At 48.4% G+C, this 16100-nt stretch overlaps 1 protein-coding gene across 2 annotated transcripts in view; it reads right to left on the bottom strand.

Moving 5' to 3' along the window:
- Positions 1 to 16100, bottom strand: part of SHANK1 (SH3 and multiple ankyrin repeat domains 1) — an 83856-nt gene that overhangs the window by 8534 nt on the left and 59222 nt on the right. For both annotated transcript variants that reach the window (XM_051990285.1, XM_051990284.1), the window contains one exon: positions 145 to 241. In XM_051990285.1, coding sequence (XP_051846245.1) covers positions 145 to 241 — 97 coding nt within the window. The remainder of the gene's footprint in view (positions 1 to 144; positions 242 to 16100) is intronic.

Here is a 16100-nt window from a genome sequence, read left to right on the forward strand (position 1 = left end):
CAGAAGGAGAGCAGGGAAAGGAGGCTCCGTGATCACGCAAGTCCAGCCCCCGAATCTGGGGACGAGGGAAGAAGACGTGGCTCTTGGCCGCGGTAAGGTAACGGCCAACCCCCCACCCAAAGTGGAGCCCCATGCAGCACTTACCAATGGACTTCTGTCGAAGCATGAGACCAGGTCCGGGGGGCAGGTAAGATGGCCGTTCGTAACTAGGCTGGGATCGGTGATGGGGATCAAAGCTGGACTGGGTAGGCGGCAAGGGCAGGGAGATAGAACAGGCAACAAGGAGGGAAGTTAGTCGGGATTCCCTCCCTCCGGCGCCCTCCCAACTTTCCCTCCCTTCCTCCTAGGCTGCAGGGAAGGATCATGGGTCCCAGATCTGTCACCCGGAACCCTCTTCCCCCTGGGTGGGCAGTGTGCAAAGAGATGCAAAGAGTTGGCAACTGGCCACCAGAGCATCTTGGGCTGTGAAATGTCTGAAAGGTCCTAGAGAGGAAGAGGGAAGGGGAGGGTGAGGAAGTCCGCCACGGGTGAGGGGACCACAAGGCCCACGTTTCTGTAGTGACTCTGGGGCCACTCTCTGTACCTTTCTTACTACTCAGGACAGTGGGGATAATGACCCCCCAGTAAGCATTTACCCCTCACGGTCGTGAGGAGGATCCAATGAGAAGCAAACCTGAGCGATACGCCATGCTAGTTACTATGATTGTATTTGTTTGGGACAGGACCTGGGGTTTCAATGGCACGGGGAACCCACTTTGCAATTTAGTCTCAGGGAGTGTCCTGGGAGCAGCCAGAAGCCACTGGCTGTCACTGGCCAGCCCTTGACCACACTGCCCCAGTCCTCGGGCTTAAGGTTGAGTCTTCTGGCAAGTGTACTAGTTGGGAGGACTCAGCCCTTCCAAGCATGCTTACAGCTCTCTTGAGTAGAGGAGCCAGGCCTGACCTGTGTGAGTGAAAGGAGCTCCCTCATTGGGAGATCAACACACCAAGGAGATCATCGGCCTTTTCCGCCTCACCCCAAATGGTTTGTAAATCAACCTACTCTCTTCAGGTCTTTGAGGTAGAGTGTGGAGAGATTCAAATTATTTTACAGATCAGGAAACCGAGGCCCAGAGGAGCTAAGTGAATTTCCCAGGGTTAAATGGCTAGTAAAGGTCAAGATCTCGATTCAACCCCAGCTCTCATCTAAAGTCCAAAGTCCACTCTTGACACCTTGAGGAAGGGGAGAGATGAGTGCTTTAAGGTCTTCCCTGGAAATTGGTCGCTTGGGAATAAGGAGCATCATGCATCAAAGATCCCGAGCTAGAAGGAACCTCTGAAGGCAAGTCTGACTCCCTTATTTTACAGATGAGGAAACTGAGGCCAAAGTGGAAAGGGATCTGTCCAAGGTCATACTGGTAATAAAGGGCAGGATTTGAGCCCCTGTCCTCTGAATCAAAAATTCAGTGCCCTTTCCCTGAGCCAAGCAGTTAGTCATGTAACACCTTCCCCATTGGAAATTGGAATCGGAAAATTGGAAATTAAGATTTCTATCAAGAATAGTTCATATAAATGAGCAGAACCAGGAGATCATTATATACCTCAACAACGATACTGTATGAGGATGTATTCTGATGGAAGTGGATCTCTTTGACAAAGAGAAGATCTAACTCAGTTTCAATTGATCAAGGATGGACAGAAGCAGCTACACCCAAAGAAAGAACGAACACTGGGAAATGAATGTAAACTATTGGCATTTTTGTTTTTCTTCCCAGGTTATTTTTACCTTCTGAATCCAATTCTTCCTGTGCAACAAGAGAACTGTTCGGTTCTGCACACATATACTATATCTAGGATATACTGCAACATATTTAACATATATAGGACTGCTTGCCATCTAGGGAGGGGGTGGAGGGAGGGAGGGAAAAAATCGGAACAGAACCGAGTGCAAGGGATAATGTTGTAAAAAATTACCCAGGCATGGGTTCTGTCAATAAAAAGTTATTATTAAAAAAAAAGAATAGTTCACATGTCTTCACCAAATTTTGTCTTTGTCCCAAGGAAAGGTTCAGATTGCAGATGGGGCAGGGGAAGGAGAAAAGCCCTGCTCACATATTGTCCAGTAAAGACAAAAAGGTATCAATAAAAGGGAAACCAAAGGGCCAACCCGTCCCACTGGTTTCCTTTTTTGGAAAGGGTTGTGGAACTGGTGGTTAGAAGGAATATCTGGATAGAATTTGCTTAGTTTTGCAAAACATTTGATAGTGTTTCATGGATTTCATGTGGAAAAGATGGAGAGATGTGGGTTACATGATAATGCGATTAAATAGATGCATACTTGGCTAAGTGGTTTGTCTTCCAAGAGCGATCATTTAAGGTTCGCTGTCAGTTTGGAACAAGGTTTCGAGTGAAGTGCTCGAAGGATCTGAGTTTGGTCCTGGCCTGGTTAACATTTTCACCAAAGACTTGATTTAATAGTATCCTTATCAGATCTTCAGATGACACAAGAGTGAGTGTGAGCCAATATTTTGGCTAAGAAGATCTAAAACGGTCTTAACAGGCTAGGAGGAAGGGCTGACTCCTAGAAGTTCTCTTCATGGGAGAACTTCTTTTAATAGGGAGTTAATGGAACTTTTAATGAGAAGAAATGGAAAGGACTTCATTTTCATTCAGAATTCTGTTTTTGATGTCTTAAAAGAAGACCTGGCTAGATATCGGACGCCTTAAACAGGGTCTAGTCTCAGAAAAAAGCCGGGATACCGTGAGGCTGATTAGAAGAGTCCAGAAATACCAGCCCCTGATCAGAGCCTCTCGGAAACCTAGTGGTCAGCTCTGGACATTACAGTTTAGAATGGACATTGGTGCTGGATTGGATTTCGGAATGGTGGAGGGCTTTAAGTTCAGGCTATCGGATTACTAGAAGGAAAGAGGATGCTGGGTTTGGAGAAGATATATGATGGGGCAGGAGAGAAATGGGGAATGTTTGGCCAGTAGAAGAAGGCTTGTAGTCTAAGAGGGCAGGACCAGGGACTTAGGTAAGCATGGGAGAGGATGATTTAGGCTTCACATCACAAAGAGCTTTCCAACAAGGAGGGCTGTTCCCAGATGGAAGGGATGCGTCAGGAATAGTGGGTCCTTCCTTAGTGGAAGGTTTTCAGGAGAGGCTGGAGGACCATTGTTGAGGATGTGATAAGAGGGCTGCTTCAAGTTCAATTAGATGACTTCTGGGGTCCCTTAGAATTCTGGGATTCTGTGGATTTTGGCAAATAGTTCCTCCCTTCATACTCCTCACACTCCCTATTTCACCAGGCTGTAATTAACAATAAAGCAATATGGAGGGCAAAGTGTGAACTTTTATGTCATTAGAAAATAACAGAGGCGACAGGGAGACCACGATGTTCTCCCTGATGACCAAGATCAGATCTCTCAAAAATTGTGGCAATAGTGGAAACAAAAGAGCTGAGCAATGTGAGGACCCCCTGGAGTGTCACAATGACTTCCTATCAAATCTCTTCACCCCCAGTTTTTTTCACCCGTCAATTTGTCTATCCCTACACCAGCACTCCCCACTTCAATGGCTTGGGCAAGTCCCAGCATCACAATTTCAGAGTTGAAAGAGACCTTCTTGGACACCTGTCCGACACCTTCTCTGAAAGGATGTCCTTCACCTTCTGCCTCTCCAGCCTCTACTTGTAAACCTCCAGTGAGGGGGAAGGAGCTACTCCCCGAGGTGATCCATTCTACTTTGGGATGGCTCTACTTGGGGAGATGAGTTCCAAAGTTTTTACCACCCTGCTCTAACTTGCGCCTTTGCATCCTCCCCCATTCTCCTAGCTCTGCCCTCGAGGGCCAAGTGGAACAAGTCTAGTCTCCTTTTACATCATGGCCTTTTAAGTATTTGAAAACACTTCTTGTGCTCCCCCTGAGTCTTCATGCAAAATTTCTTCCTATCCTTCTGTTGACCCTCATAAGGGGTGGGCTTGAGACCCTCAGTCATCCAGGCTGCCTTTTTAGACACTCTCCATTATCAGTTTTCTTCCTAAAATGTAGCGCCCGGAACAAAACAAAACATCCCGGATGGAATCTGACCAGGGCAGAGAGCAGAGAGCAGAGTGATTGTCTCCCAGTCCTAGAAACTGGGCCTTGGCGTTAGCGGCAGTAGCTTTCTTGACAGCCATCTTATTTCTTTAACTACTATCACACTTGTGGCCCTCCAGGCTCCCCAGAGGTCTTTCAAACTCCCGTCTAACCGGCCTTTCTCTGTCTCATGCTTGTGAAGTAAATTGCTTTGAACCAAAGCGTCAAGATTTGCATTGGACCCCATCTGGCAGGTTCAGCCTCGGGCCGGGGAGATCTGTTGGGTCATGACTGGCATTCAGTATGTTGGCGGCTTCTGCCGGCTCGGGGTCATCCATTGAGCTCACTCTCTGGGGCTCACTTTCCCTACCTGAATAAAATGAAAAGGTTGGATTATGTTGCCGGCACGAGTCTAGTTACATCCTTCAGCTCCGTTCCTCCCCAAAGCCAAACGGGATCAGGTATTTTCTTCATTATAATGGCACGGCAGCCACTGGGGATCCGACAGCCTCCTAGAGGCTGGGCTGGCCGGGACCTTCAAGGCCTTCAAGAGGGACTCTGTGTCTGGCCTCTGGCAGAGCTCACGTCAGACACCCAGAGCTCGACTCTTTGAGAACGAGGAAAAGAGCCAACCAAAAGGGAGAGGGCGGTAACCCCAGAACTTTTGCCGAGAAGCCATGGGGCCCTTTGGTTGCTGGGAAGAGCCTGCCACGAGCACTCGAGTCAAGTACCCTGGGGTCTCAGTGGCTCCATCGCTGATGGCTTATGGGGCCCTTTCTCTTCCTGTTTTCACCAGAACTACACCCAAACTCTGCCTGACACATAATAATGCAAGTGTTGTCATAAGCATTGTGTAAGGGGAAAACTGAGGTTCAGAGATGTCAAGTGGGTTCCCTAAGGTCACACCGCTACTACCTGCTCAGGCCTGGCCTCCAGTGCCAGTCCTCCCATCCGCTCTCTGCTCTGTGCCATCCTAAGTCCAGACAGTAAGGTGCCATCTTGCCTCAGTTCCCCTTGTGGCAAGTGCTCCCTATGCAAACCCTGCCATGTTCAGTTGCCCCCAGCAGGGGGGCCGTTCCTGCACAGGGAAGACAACAGGGACGTGCGCCTGGGCCTCCCGTCAGCCAGGCCGGTCTCTGCCCTCCAACAGCCGGGCCCACCGGCCACAAGACCCCCTGGAGCCCCCGCCGCCCGTTCCCCGAGGTTACTGGGAGAGCCGTCTGCTCTGCGTGGCAGCAGGACCCCCATTTACAGCCCGTCATGCCTCACGGAGTCCCCGCCCCCTCACCCTGGCACAAGCGGGAGGCCGCCCCGGCTGCTCCCTACATGGGGCACGCGCTAGTGTCGACGGCAGGACTGGAGCTCGGGGCCTCCGCCTCCGGTCCCACTGTCTTTCCAATCCTGCCCCTCACTCTGCGTCGAGCCCGAATCTCGCCCTTCTCCTGGCGGGCCCCGCTCTGGCCCGACCCGGATTCGGTCCTGCCCTCGGTTCCGCCAGCCCCTCGGCAGGGATCTCTATGTGCCTCTGCCCTTTCTCCCGGGTCGGATTTATGAGCCCGCTGCCTTGGATCTGGGACTTTCCTGAGTCCACGGGACTGATCAAGTCCTCTGAACCTCAGAGGCCCTTCCTCCCAGAGGCTCGCAGTTGGGAGGGGCTTCCCCATCCTGAACTTGATCCTGAAAGGGGTGCCCGTTACCAGCTCCCAACCGGGATTGTCCTGCCTGCGATCATTCGAACTTCAATGACTGTGATCTCACTATCTTCCAGGGCACTGGATCACACTTCTAGAAAGCTGTGTTGTTCTTTTGATCGTGAGTCTCCCTCCCCCACTGACAAGGCTCTATCAAATCACTGTTGCCTTGGTAAATAAAAAACACAAAGGCCCACCCTGCTCTGGCTCCCACTGCCCTTGGCTGGTCCCACGGTCGGGATCACCGGTTTGCAGAGCTCATTCTGCCTACTCCGGCTTCCGCGCCATCCAGCAGCCTCTGCAATGCCCTCTCCAGAGAATCACACACCTCGAACTGGATCCTCAGAGGCCCCCCAGAACATTTAGAGAGGAGGAAACCCAGGCCCAGGGAGCCAGGGGCCTTTGCCTAAATGGCAAGCGTCTGAGGCAAGATGGCAACCGGGTCCTCAGCTCCTCCTGGGGCTTCCCCACTTCATCCCCATGAGCCTTCGCTCTTTTTTCAAGGTTCCACTCTGATCGCCTGCTTGCAGGAAGCTTCCCCTGATTCTCCTTCAGAGCTGACTAACTTCCTCCTTGGAATATGGCAAAGGGACCCTCTGCTCCCCTCTTGGTGTCTGGCTCTACCTTGTAATACGGCTGTTTGCGCACGTATCTAGAGATACCTTTGTATACGTGTGCCTCGATCCGTATACATCTGTATGTGTATCTAGCCATGGATACATTTATCTACCATTTGGACGTGAATGCGGGTGTACATGTGTGCAGGTTTGCTCCCCTGATTAGACCATTGCTCCCCTGGGAGAATGAAGCTCCCTGAGATCAGGGACTAGGCCATTTTCCCTCTGTCTTCATTCAGCATTCAGTGAGTGTGATGTTAAGAGCGTGTGACGACCGGAGCTGGAGGGGAGAGGGCCTGGAGATGGGATAGCTTTTCTCTCACTATCTGACAGGGAAGGAAGAGTTAGACCCCCTGACGGGGGAAGCCACAAAGAGGTCCATCCAGGCCGAGTGTCAGGAAGACTTTGGAACAACGGGAGCTGGCCAGGGTGAAACACGCTGCCCCTCCTTGAAGGACTCCAAGCTGTGGCTGAGGGACTTTTTCTGGAGAGGGGACCCTGCGGGGTGAGGGTTGGCTTAAATGCCTCTGAGATCCGTGGTTCTGCGAAGTCGTGGCAACTAAACGCTGGCTGCCTACAGAGATGATGACAGGGTTCCTGCTCTCAAGGCTGGCTTCTATTAAAATGTGAGCTTGAGAAGCAAGGACCATCTCACATTTTCCATTTGTTCCCTCCGTCGGTGCTTAATGTTTCATTCATCCAAGGAACTCAACTTTCCGCTGGGGGTGGGGGGGAGGAGGAGAACACTATGATCATCGAGAAAGAACAATAGAATGAGTACAGGGTGATTTCAGAGAGGTGAGACACCGACGATGGAGGGAAGCAAGAGAGACTTCCTGAAGGAGGTGGTGCTTGAGCTGACTCTGGAAGGGAGGCCAAGGGAAAGAGGGAGAGCATTCCAGGCACAGAGCACATCTTGGGCAAAGGCCTGCAGGTAGGGAGGTGCCTCATATAAAGTAACAGCATCCCCAGTTTAACGTGGAACCTTAAACGTGGGACATTTAATAAAAATCGATGAGATGAAACCTGCCCCCCCCCGTACCTATTGTTGCTAGTTCTGTCAAATAGGAGCCTTTCATTCCCTGTTTAAATGACAAAAATTGTAGCTAGTCTCTAAGAGTTCTTTCTCTTCTGACTCTTCCTGGACTTGATTCCTGGCCTACCTTGTTTGGGAGTCCTGATGGTGGCCCTGAATCTTCTCTTGTCAGGGGCTCAGTTTCTCATCTGTGAAACGGAAAGGCTCAGACTTGATGGTCTTTAAAGCCCCTTTCATTCTAATAATTATTCTATAAGAATAAGAATAAGAACGTAACAGCGGAGGTCTGGGCCCCTTCAAAGGGACGTTGGAAGGGTAGTAAAATGAGAAAGGAAAAGACTCTTTTGGAGCAATGAAACCTCCCCAAAGAATATTGAAAGGACAGAAAGAAAAAAGACATTAGGGGGAAAAGTAGGCAGGAAGTGTCCCCAAAGTAGACCTGAGAAGTTGGGGAGAACAGGGAGTACAGACTTACCGTTCCCTGAGGCAAAAATCAGGGAGGACTTGGGGACTGGTGGGGGGGGCAGGTGGGGCCAGGTGGGACCCCTACCCCCGCTGCCAGGGGACGCCCAGGGAAGGGAGGGCTGACGTCAGAGCCTGAGAGAGACAATGGAGATGAGATTATGGCGGTGAGGTACACTGGTGAAATTAGGGGGTCCTTGTGGAAAAGGGAATGAGGATGGGGACAATTTGGACACAATTCGGAGTAGAGGGAGCTAGGGACGGATACATGAAAAAAGGCAGGGCACAGATGGAGAGAGCGGAGATCAGAGGGCAGACCCATGAGAGTAAAAGGGGCAGAAAGATTGAGAAGAGCACAAGTGAAATCGAGCCAGACAAATTGAGAAGAATTTATAGTTGGGACAGAGCTCCCGAGGAAGAGAGAAAGGGGGATTGAAGAGAGGTAAATTGAGACAGGAATAGACAAATTAGTCTTAAGATAGGGGTACTCTCTCTGCACAGAGCTCAAAGGGTAAGATTGAGGAGAGACAGACAGATCAAATGGCAAGACAGACTGGGATGAGGAACAGACAGATTGAAGGGGAGGATAATTGGCTAATTATTCCAGAGTTTAAAGTGGAAGGAGGATGGGATGAAAAGAAAGACACCAATGGAGGAAGACAGATTGAGACTAGAGAGGGAGGGAGAAGGGGAGGGAAGGGGAGGTAAGAAAGACTCAAGGCAAACAACATTTTCTCCCTCTGTGTATGTGTATGTATGTGTTTGTCTGTCTCTCCCTCCCTGCCTGCCTTTCCAGAAGAAGCAAGGGGAAAGAAAGAAGAAGTGGAGAAGAGATTTTAAAACCAGATAGGAACAGATGGAAAGACTGAGGGGAACAAACAGAGGAACTGGTGGGAAGACAGACTGAAGGGGCACAAGCTGAAGAAGGGCAGAATAAATGAAAGGAGCAGGCAACCTCATGGACAATTGCTTAAGATGACCACATCTAAAATAGGATTTAGATTTTTGGACCATGGCTGTGGTGGAGTATTATTGTGCTATAAGAAAAGATAAATAGGATGGTTTCAGAAAAACCTGGGATGATTTACATAAACTGATGCAAAGTGAAGTGAGCAGAACCAGGAAAACAATGCAGACTGTAACAATATTGTACAACAATCCACTGGAAACGGCTTCACTATTCTCAGCAATACGATGATCTAATACAGTTCTGAAAGACTTCCACTGAAAAATGTTGTCCACCTCCAGAGAAAGAACTGATGGAATCTGAATGTGAATCAGTGCACATCTTTTAAAAAAAATTTGGGTCTTTTGCAACACAACTAATATGGAAATATGTTTTGCATGACTGCATATATATACGTATATATTCTATATCACATAACTTATTTTCACAAGATGGAAAGAGGGAAGGGAGAGAGAAAATCTGGAATTAAAAACTTAAAAATATTAAAAGTTGTTTTTATGTGTAATTGGGGAAAATAAAAAATATATTTTAAATAACAGATTCCAAGTCAGGAATGGTAGTTCACATGACAAAAATTGGTAATGACATATTTGCTTGCTATCTTACAAATCTTACCAAAAGGGCTTGAAATTTTAAAAGAATGGGAAAAGGAGAAAACTCCCTATGGATAGCAAACAAATTTGATACTGTAGAGAGTAGCTACAAGGAAGGAGGAAGGGGAATAGCAGTTGAGACACCCAGAAATTCACAGGAGATACAGTACAAGAAAGAAGCTAGTAGTAAAACTCATTACCTCAAATATCTACACACAAATACCCAAAGTTAGGCATCAAACAAGATGAATTGAAGATTTTAATACAAGGAGACATATATGACCTAAGTATCACTGAGTCTTGGTGGGAAGAGATACATGATTGGAATATACCTCTGTCTTCATTTAAAAGAAACGGGACAGTTAAAAGGATGTGGGGAGGGATAGCATTATATATGAATAAAATAAACTATTGAGGAAATTCAGGAGGGCAAGTGTGACAGAGAACATTGGGGTATAAAGCAATAGATGGAGACAGTAATTTTTTAGTACACTGAATAGAAAGAAAAAAATAGGTGAGCTTGAGAAACGGATCACTAACCTGGCACAGAGGTCCCATATGCTTGTGAAAGTTCATTTATCCAGGCATCAGTTAAATATATGCCAGCCCAAAACACAATGAACAAATCATTTCTTCACTTGTTTTATGAATAATTTCCTTCATCAAAATGCGTAAAACCAACAAGGTGAGCTCTTTTCTAGGTTTGATTCTCTCTAAATATCAAGAAATTGGTTGCTGAGGTAGAAATGCTAGGCACTTTTGAGCAGAAGTATCAGACAACTTGGGAACACAATACTCCCCAGTATCGCCCAACCAGATTAAAATGTTGAGTTATTTAATAACATGAATTTAAAATAGACGAGAACAGATAATTAATCTGGGTCTTTCTAAGTCGGCATGCAGTCAGTCCACTGGGATCCTCAGGTAGGGTTTAGTGGCCCCTTTCTGTTATTTGAGTTTAACACCCTGACCTAGAGGGTTTTTAACTAAAGATAGAGAAGAAAGTCAGGTCTCATTTGTTATATACCCTATATATATGGAAGAGCAGAGTTTAAAAAAAAATACAGAACAAAGAGAAGTAAGAACCTATTGACTAAAATTCTACAGGGGAAGTCGGTCCAGGAAGGATAGGAAGTAACTCTAAAATGAAATCCTAATGAAATGAGAAACTATTTGAATGAAGAGAAAAAATAGGAATTGTCTGAAGAGACTGACATGGTAGAATAGGAAATTCATGACTAATTTATCTTTAAAAGGACACATGAACAAGAGGAAGTAAGAGTATCTATTTGAGGATGAATATAAAGGCAAACTAGGTCCTATAAAAATCACACTGGAAATGGTAAAGCCCAGAATGCTCTGAGACTGATGCATACAACAAAAGATACCTTGTTTCCAGTTATATTGGGAGAAAGGGCATGAAGACTACGTTCAAGGTAAATGGTACAGTTGTAACAACAGAAAGAAGGTAGGGCTGTCTAATTCTTATTTCATTTCTGTTTTCTCTGCCAAGGAGAGTGACCTTTGGATTGGAAAGGACGCAACACAATTGCCTAGTGGGGAGCTGCCATACAATAAGAGTAGGAAAGACTGAGAAAGAACCTAACTGTCCTTGACAAATTCTGGTCACCTGGCCTAGAGGAACTGGCTCCCAGTGCCTATTTGGGCCCAGTCCTGTGTTGTTTTTAAACCATTTTGTATTCTAAATTATATCAATATACAAGTGTCAAATATAATGTATCTGACTGGCTGATGAAATCGATACAAGCTTAGCAAGTTCTATCGCAGATCAGGCACAGATAGTCCCTTTGAACATTTGGAGTGGAATCGTATCATAGAGCAGTCAAGAAAACGAATGTTATTGAGTTGAATTAAGACTTGGATCCATTCCCCAAGTGATAAGTGGTCAAAGGATACAAACAGGCCTTTGTCAGAGAGAAAAATCAAAGCTTGCTCGAGTCACATGAATGCTCTGAATCACTAGTGATTAGAGAAACGTAAGAAGAGAAATTTTCAAAACTTTGAAGTACCACCTCACACCCGTCAGGAATGACATGTTGGAGGGGACTGGGGAAATGGGGATGCTAATGAACTGTTGGTGGGGTTGTGAACCGCCCGATCATTCTAGAGAACAATTTGGAACTCTGCCCAAAGGGCCATCAAACTGAGCGAACGGTTTCATCCAGCAATATCACAACTGAATCTGTATCCCAAAGAGACCAAAGGGAAAGGACCTATATGTATTTATAGTAGCTCTTTTATCGGGGCAGCAGAGAATTGGAAATGGAGAAGATGCTCATCGATTGGAGAATGGCCAAGCTAGTTGAGGATTGGGACAGAGTGCTTTGCACAAGAGTCTGGTTTCAGAAAAACATGAAGATCTGTATGAAATGAAGTGAGACCTGGGAGGTGCAGAGTTAGAGCAGTGTGGGAAGGGTGATCAACTGTGAGAGACTGGGCTACTCGGATCAATACAATGATCCGAGACGATTCCGAAGGACTCATGATGAAAGGTTACTGTTGCCCTTCAGAGACAGAGCTGTTGAACTCTGACTGCAGATTGAAGGAGACTTCTCTCTCTTATTTAAATCTTGCTTTTAAAAATGCGACTAATATGAAAATGTTCTCAAATGTATGATTGATATATTGCTTGCCTTCTCCATGGGGGGAGTAAGGAACGGTAAAGAGGGAGAAAGAATTTGGAGCTCATAATTTAAGGATGTTAAAAAAAATAAATTTTAAATGAGGAAAAGGAAAGAAAAATATCACTTTCAGGGATAAGGAAGCAAGTGTCTCGTTGGATCTTTTGAACGCTAACATTCATAGGACATTTTAAAATTTACAAAGCACTTTAAACCTCTCCCATTTTATCCTCATTCCAACTGTGGGGAGTAGGTTCCCCATTGAACAGATGAGGGAACTGAGGCAGGGGTCACTAGTAAATAATCTGTGACCAAATTCGAGGTCACGTCTTTCTGGCCCCAATCCAGAGCTCTATGCCTCCATGACACCTGTCCTGGTAAATCTCAGCTGGAGTGTCGTGTTGGTTACGGCTACCCCAGTTTCACAAAGGGGGACGTCCATCCAAGGGCGAGCGGGAGTCCCGATTTGTGGTGACCGCCTAGGGGAAGCGGGCCGGCTTAGCTTGGGGAAGAAAAGGTTCTGGGTGGACAAGGTGGATGTCTTCAGAGGGGGGGAAGCTGTGATGCAGAAGGCTGGGAAGACCTGGTTCGCCCGGCGCCAAGAGCCAGGAACGGGCAGAGCCCCGAGGGGACAATGGAGGCTCGGGGAAAGCCCCAAATGCAGAGGGTGCTTGGGAAGTGGCTGAGGACCAGAAGCTGGGGGCGGGGTGGGGAGGGCGGAGCTCTTGTTCTGGCCTGGGAGACACTGGCCTCCTTCTGAGGACCCTTCCCAGCTAAAGGGCTGTAACAGTGTGATAGACAGAGGAACTGAAAAGGGACAGACGGATGGAGGAGAGGCTGGGGGGGAGGGACTGAGAGGGGGGACAGACTGAGGGGGAAGGGCTGAAAGGGGGAAGAGGATGAGGGGGAGGGGCTGAGAGAGAGAGATTGAATAGGGGAGGGGGAACGAGAGGAGGGACAGGAGGAGGGGCGAAGCTGGGGAAGTAGTAATCAAAGAATCGTTTCCCGACTCGAGGCTTCCAACCAATCAGACTGCGCCCCCGGCTGGTGACGCCACCAGCTGCCGGGTGATTTGGGGGGCAGTAAGGGTCGCGCGCACAACTCGGCCCGCGCCATCTGGCGCCTCGCTCAGACTCAGGAGGGCTAAGGGTTCTTCAGGAAGCGTGTGTAGAAGGAAGCGCTAGGTGCGAGCTCGAGGCGGCAGCAAAAAAGCGGGAAAGAAGTGGAAGGGGAGAGGAGGGGGTGGGGCCGGAGAGGCCAGAGACCCTGCGGGAGATTGGGGGAGGGGCCGGGAGGCGCGATCTCCCCCCCTCCCCCCGGGGAGCCCCCAGCCCCCGCGCCGCTTCCGGACTTGGGACAAGGAGGGGGGAGGGGAGGATCATAGCCGGGTGGGGGACCCTCATCTCTTCCGAGTCCGGGCCGGGGTCTCCTCCCTGAATGTGGGGCCCTGAGGCGGTGATTACTGCAGGCCACAGCGAGGTCCGTGCTCGCGTTAGAGACCTACGCCTTGACGGTCTCCGGAAGAAGGGCTGGGGGATGGGGAGGTTGAAGGAGCCCCCCCGCCTGGGAGCAGGAAGACCTGAGTCCCAATCCTACCACAAACACTTGCGAGGTGACCCCAAGCAAGTCAAACCCGTGCTCTCTTCCACCTCTGGCCCGCCCAGAGCCCCCACCGCCCACCTTAGCCTCCTGTCCCTCTCCTCCCGCCCCAGCCAAGCCCGTGCTCTTTTCTCCCTCCGTCAGTCCGGTTTGTCATCTTTGCTTCGCTTGATCGGTTCTTTCCTAAGTTATCAATGAGGCTAACTGCCGGGTCACATGGCCTGCTCTCACTGCCCGTCCCCAGCCCAGCTCCCCTCTGGGATCCCCCCGCACCTGGTTCTCTCCTTTCCCAGCCAAGCCTCTCTCCCAGCCTTCTTGGCCGGCCCACCATCCCCCCTGGGCGGCACAGGTCTGCCCTGCACCCGCGCCCCTCTCTTGGTCACCTCCTCCCCGCTGCCTTCCAGATCCCCGCTCTATCTCTGGGGCTCAATGGCACGGGCAGCTGCCTGCTGGATGGTTCAAACTGGGTGTCCCGGAGCCATCTCAGAGGCCGCATTTCATGGCCTCATCCTCCAAACGCACCTTTTCCAAGCCTCCCTGTTTCTGTGGAGGTCCGTAACCTTGTCCTCCTGGACTCCCCAGTTTCCCTCACTGGTCCCGGCATCCCTCAGTTTGCCCTGCACAGCCTCTCCGGGCTCCCATCTTAGTTCGCCTTCTTGCCTCTTGTTCTTCGGCCTCCTGCCCTGCCGCCAAAGTCTCCTTTTCTAAGCACGCGGCATTCCCTGTCTTGGTCACGCCAGGACTTCCTAGTCTAAGATCCCGAACCAAGTCCTCCGGTCCTATCCTCAGTTTCCGGTCTCCAAAAGGTCTTCTCTCTGCCCTTCCCGGAGGAGCCTCCCTTTCTCCTCCTCGCCCTCCTCTCTGCCTCTTCCGAGACTCCTGGTAGCCCTTCTCCACAGATTCTTTCTTGCCCCCTCAGAATGCCAAATGCCCTAGAATAATTCGTCTGGCTCCATCTTTATTTTCCTTAGAGTTTATTCCACGGGCCCTGGCATGTTGTCTCCCTCCAGGGTTGAAATAAAAGCCCTTTGCAGGGAGGGAGGCTGCAGCCATTGCCTTGGCATCCCTAGCCACTTCCACAGAGGCCAGCAAGCAGCAGGTGCTGAATTAGTGCTTGTCTCTGGTTGATGCATCTATCCACTCACAGTTCAGCCAAGCTGGTCTTCTGACCCTTCCTCACAGCCTTTGCCCTGTCTGTGCCCCCCCCTCCTACAACACACACAGAGACCAGGAGCACGCTACTATCTCTTGGAGTCCCTGACTAACTTTAGGACTCATCTGCAGACCCTTTATGGATCTTATTTCACCCCAATGTTACCTGATATCTGTTAGACATACGTGTGTCCCTACATGTGTCCATGTGTGAGGAACGGCCCAGGGAGAGCTGGAAGACCTCATGCTGGCGATGAGCCATTGGGCTTAGGTCTAACCCTAACCCTACCTATCTCTAGGTCCCGGTTCTTCTCTACAGCTGGGAGGTGTGGACAAGGAGCCAGCCCACATGGGAGAGAGGGAATTTCCCATGCCAAGGACCGACCCCTGTGTGTGTGTGTGCACATGTGTACAATACATAGATACACACACAGACTCATAAAACCATGAAACTGCGGGACCTACACAGCTATGTGCACACACACATACACGCTACCCTAATGACATTGGGAAACCACAGAAGTATGTTAAGGGGCTCTGGGAAATTGTACCTATCAGATCTTATGGTTAAAGGAAGAGTTTATGACCAAAAAGAGAGAGAATATCACAAGAAGTAAAATGGATGATTTTGATGACATGAAATTAGAAAATTTTTACACAACAAAAGCAATGCAGCCAAAATTAGAAAGAAAGCAAAAAACAGTGGGGAATTTATAGCAAGTTTTTCCTCATAAAAGACTCATTTCCTGTCAATAAAAAGTTATTAAAAATAAATAAATAAAATAAAAGACTCACTTCTCAAATATATAAGGAACTAACCAGTTACAAAAATAAGAGTCATTCCACAATTTACAAATGGTCAAAGGATATCAATGAGTAATTTTCCGAAGAAAAAATCTAAACTAGTAATAAATACATGAAAAAATGCTCTAAATCACAAATAACTGCAGCAATTCAAGTCAAAACAACTCTGAGGTTACCACCTCACTCCTATCAGATTGGTTCACATGACAAAAAAAGGAAAATTATATATGCTGGAAGGGGTGTGGAAAGATTGGGACACGAAAGCGCCGCTGGTTAGGTTGGGAAATGGTCCGACCGTTCTGGAGAGCAATTTGGAAGGGTGCCCAAAGGGCTATAAAACCATATCTACTCTTTAATCTAGCAATACCCCTACTAGGTCTGTATACCAAAGAAGCTAAAGAAAAAGGCAATTATGTACAAAAACATTTATGGCAGCTCTTTTAATAATTGTAAAAAAAATTGGAAATCAAGGGTTTGCTTA

The sequence above is a fragment of the Antechinus flavipes genome, chromosome 3, assembly GCF_016432865.1.
Source record: "Antechinus flavipes isolate AdamAnt ecotype Samford, QLD, Australia chromosome 3, AdamAnt_v2, whole genome shotgun sequence".
Classification (NCBI taxonomy): domain Eukaryota; kingdom Metazoa; phylum Chordata; class Mammalia; order Dasyuromorphia; family Dasyuridae; genus Antechinus; species Antechinus flavipes.